General features: G+C 36.7%; 1 protein-coding gene across 1 annotated transcript in view; it reads left to right on the top strand.

Annotated features, from left to right (window-relative positions):
• Positions 1-1,006: 1,006 nt before the first annotated feature.
• The window catches only part of LOC104982063 (putative bifunctional UDP-N-acetylglucosamine transferase and deubiquitinase ALG13), a gene marked incomplete at its 5' end in the record, with an annotated part of 9,195 nt that continues 9,037 nt past the window's right edge, over positions 1,007-1,164 (top strand). The window contains one exon of the mRNA XM_010831385.1: positions 1,007-1,119. Within this exon, the coding sequence (XP_010829687.1) occupies positions 1,007-1,119 (113 nt within the window). The remainder of the gene's footprint in view (positions 1,120-1,164) is intronic.

The raw sequence follows: 1,164 nt of genomic DNA, 5'->3' as shown, positions 1-1,164 counted from the left end.
AGTCCATGGGGTCGCGAAGAGCTGGACACGACTGAGCAACTTCACTTTCACGCATTGGAGAAGGAAATGGCAACCCACTCCAGTGTTCTTGCCTGGAGAATCCCAGGGACGGCGGAGCCTGGTGGGCTGCCATCTTTGGGGTCGCACAGAGTCAGACATAACTGAAGTGACTTAGTGGCAGCAACACAGTGATAAAATTTAGTACTTGAATTTCTAAGTCAGCTAAGATGTTCAATTAAACTTGAAAGGTTGTATCAATAATCTTTCAATAAATTTCACAGATTTATCTAACACAGTATGTATATATGGAGATATTTATTTTTACTAGTTGGAGCTTCATTGTTTCCTTTATCATAGGGGAATGTATTGATATTTAAACAAAATTGTATTTAAATGTCTTATGTCAAAAACTGTGAAACTCCTAAATGAATCTTGTTTTTAAACTATAGTAACAGTTACAGAAAATTAAAGAAAATAAGGTGGTTTCATATAGCCTGTTTTATATTCTGTAGGTCATCACAAATGGAACTGTTATGATTTAGAGTTCTCTATATTCCTCTAATACTACCAAGTAGAAATCTTCAAGGATTGCTTAAATTTGTAATCTGTGCAATTTAGTCTTGCCTATTAGTATCTACATCTTGTGATTTTGCAGATGGCTGAGAACATCCTTAACTTTGTATTAAGCTAAGTGAAATTTTTGCCTTAATAATATTTATGTACTTGTTCAAAATCCTAGTAGTCAAACCTTGTAGCTTCCAGTTTTCATTTTTCCTTTTAATGTCAAGTAATTTCCTTAACTCAAAATAACTTATGTTGAACTCATTTTCAGTTGGCATGTCTAAAAGAATATGGACAGTTTACCTTCTGAGTTTTTGTTTTTAAGTCAAACTATAAGACTTAAGAGAGTTGCTTGTTGGAATTGAGAACACAAAAGAAATAGATGAGCTACTGCTTATAAGGTATTACAGTTGTGGTATCACTACTTCGTTTGTTTCTTTTGTAGTGATCGCTTCACCATCGTATCCATACCTCTCTGCTCCTATTCCTGCTGCTGCTGGTCCTCTACCACCTCCACCTCCTCCGTTACCACCACCAACTCCTCCTCCTCCTCTTGAGGTAGGAGAGGCTTCAAACTTAGCACTGCCACCTCCACCTTATTCC

The sequence above is a fragment of the Bison bison genome, unplaced genomic scaffold (genome assembly GCF_000754665.1).
Source record: "Bison bison bison isolate TAMUID 2011002044 unplaced genomic scaffold, Bison_UMD1.0 scf7180017859712, whole genome shotgun sequence".
Taxonomy (NCBI): Eukaryota; Metazoa; Chordata; class Mammalia; order Artiodactyla; family Bovidae; genus Bison; species Bison bison.
The sequence above is the reverse complement of the archived record's forward strand: the minus strand, read 5'-3'. Positions and strand labels throughout refer to the sequence as shown.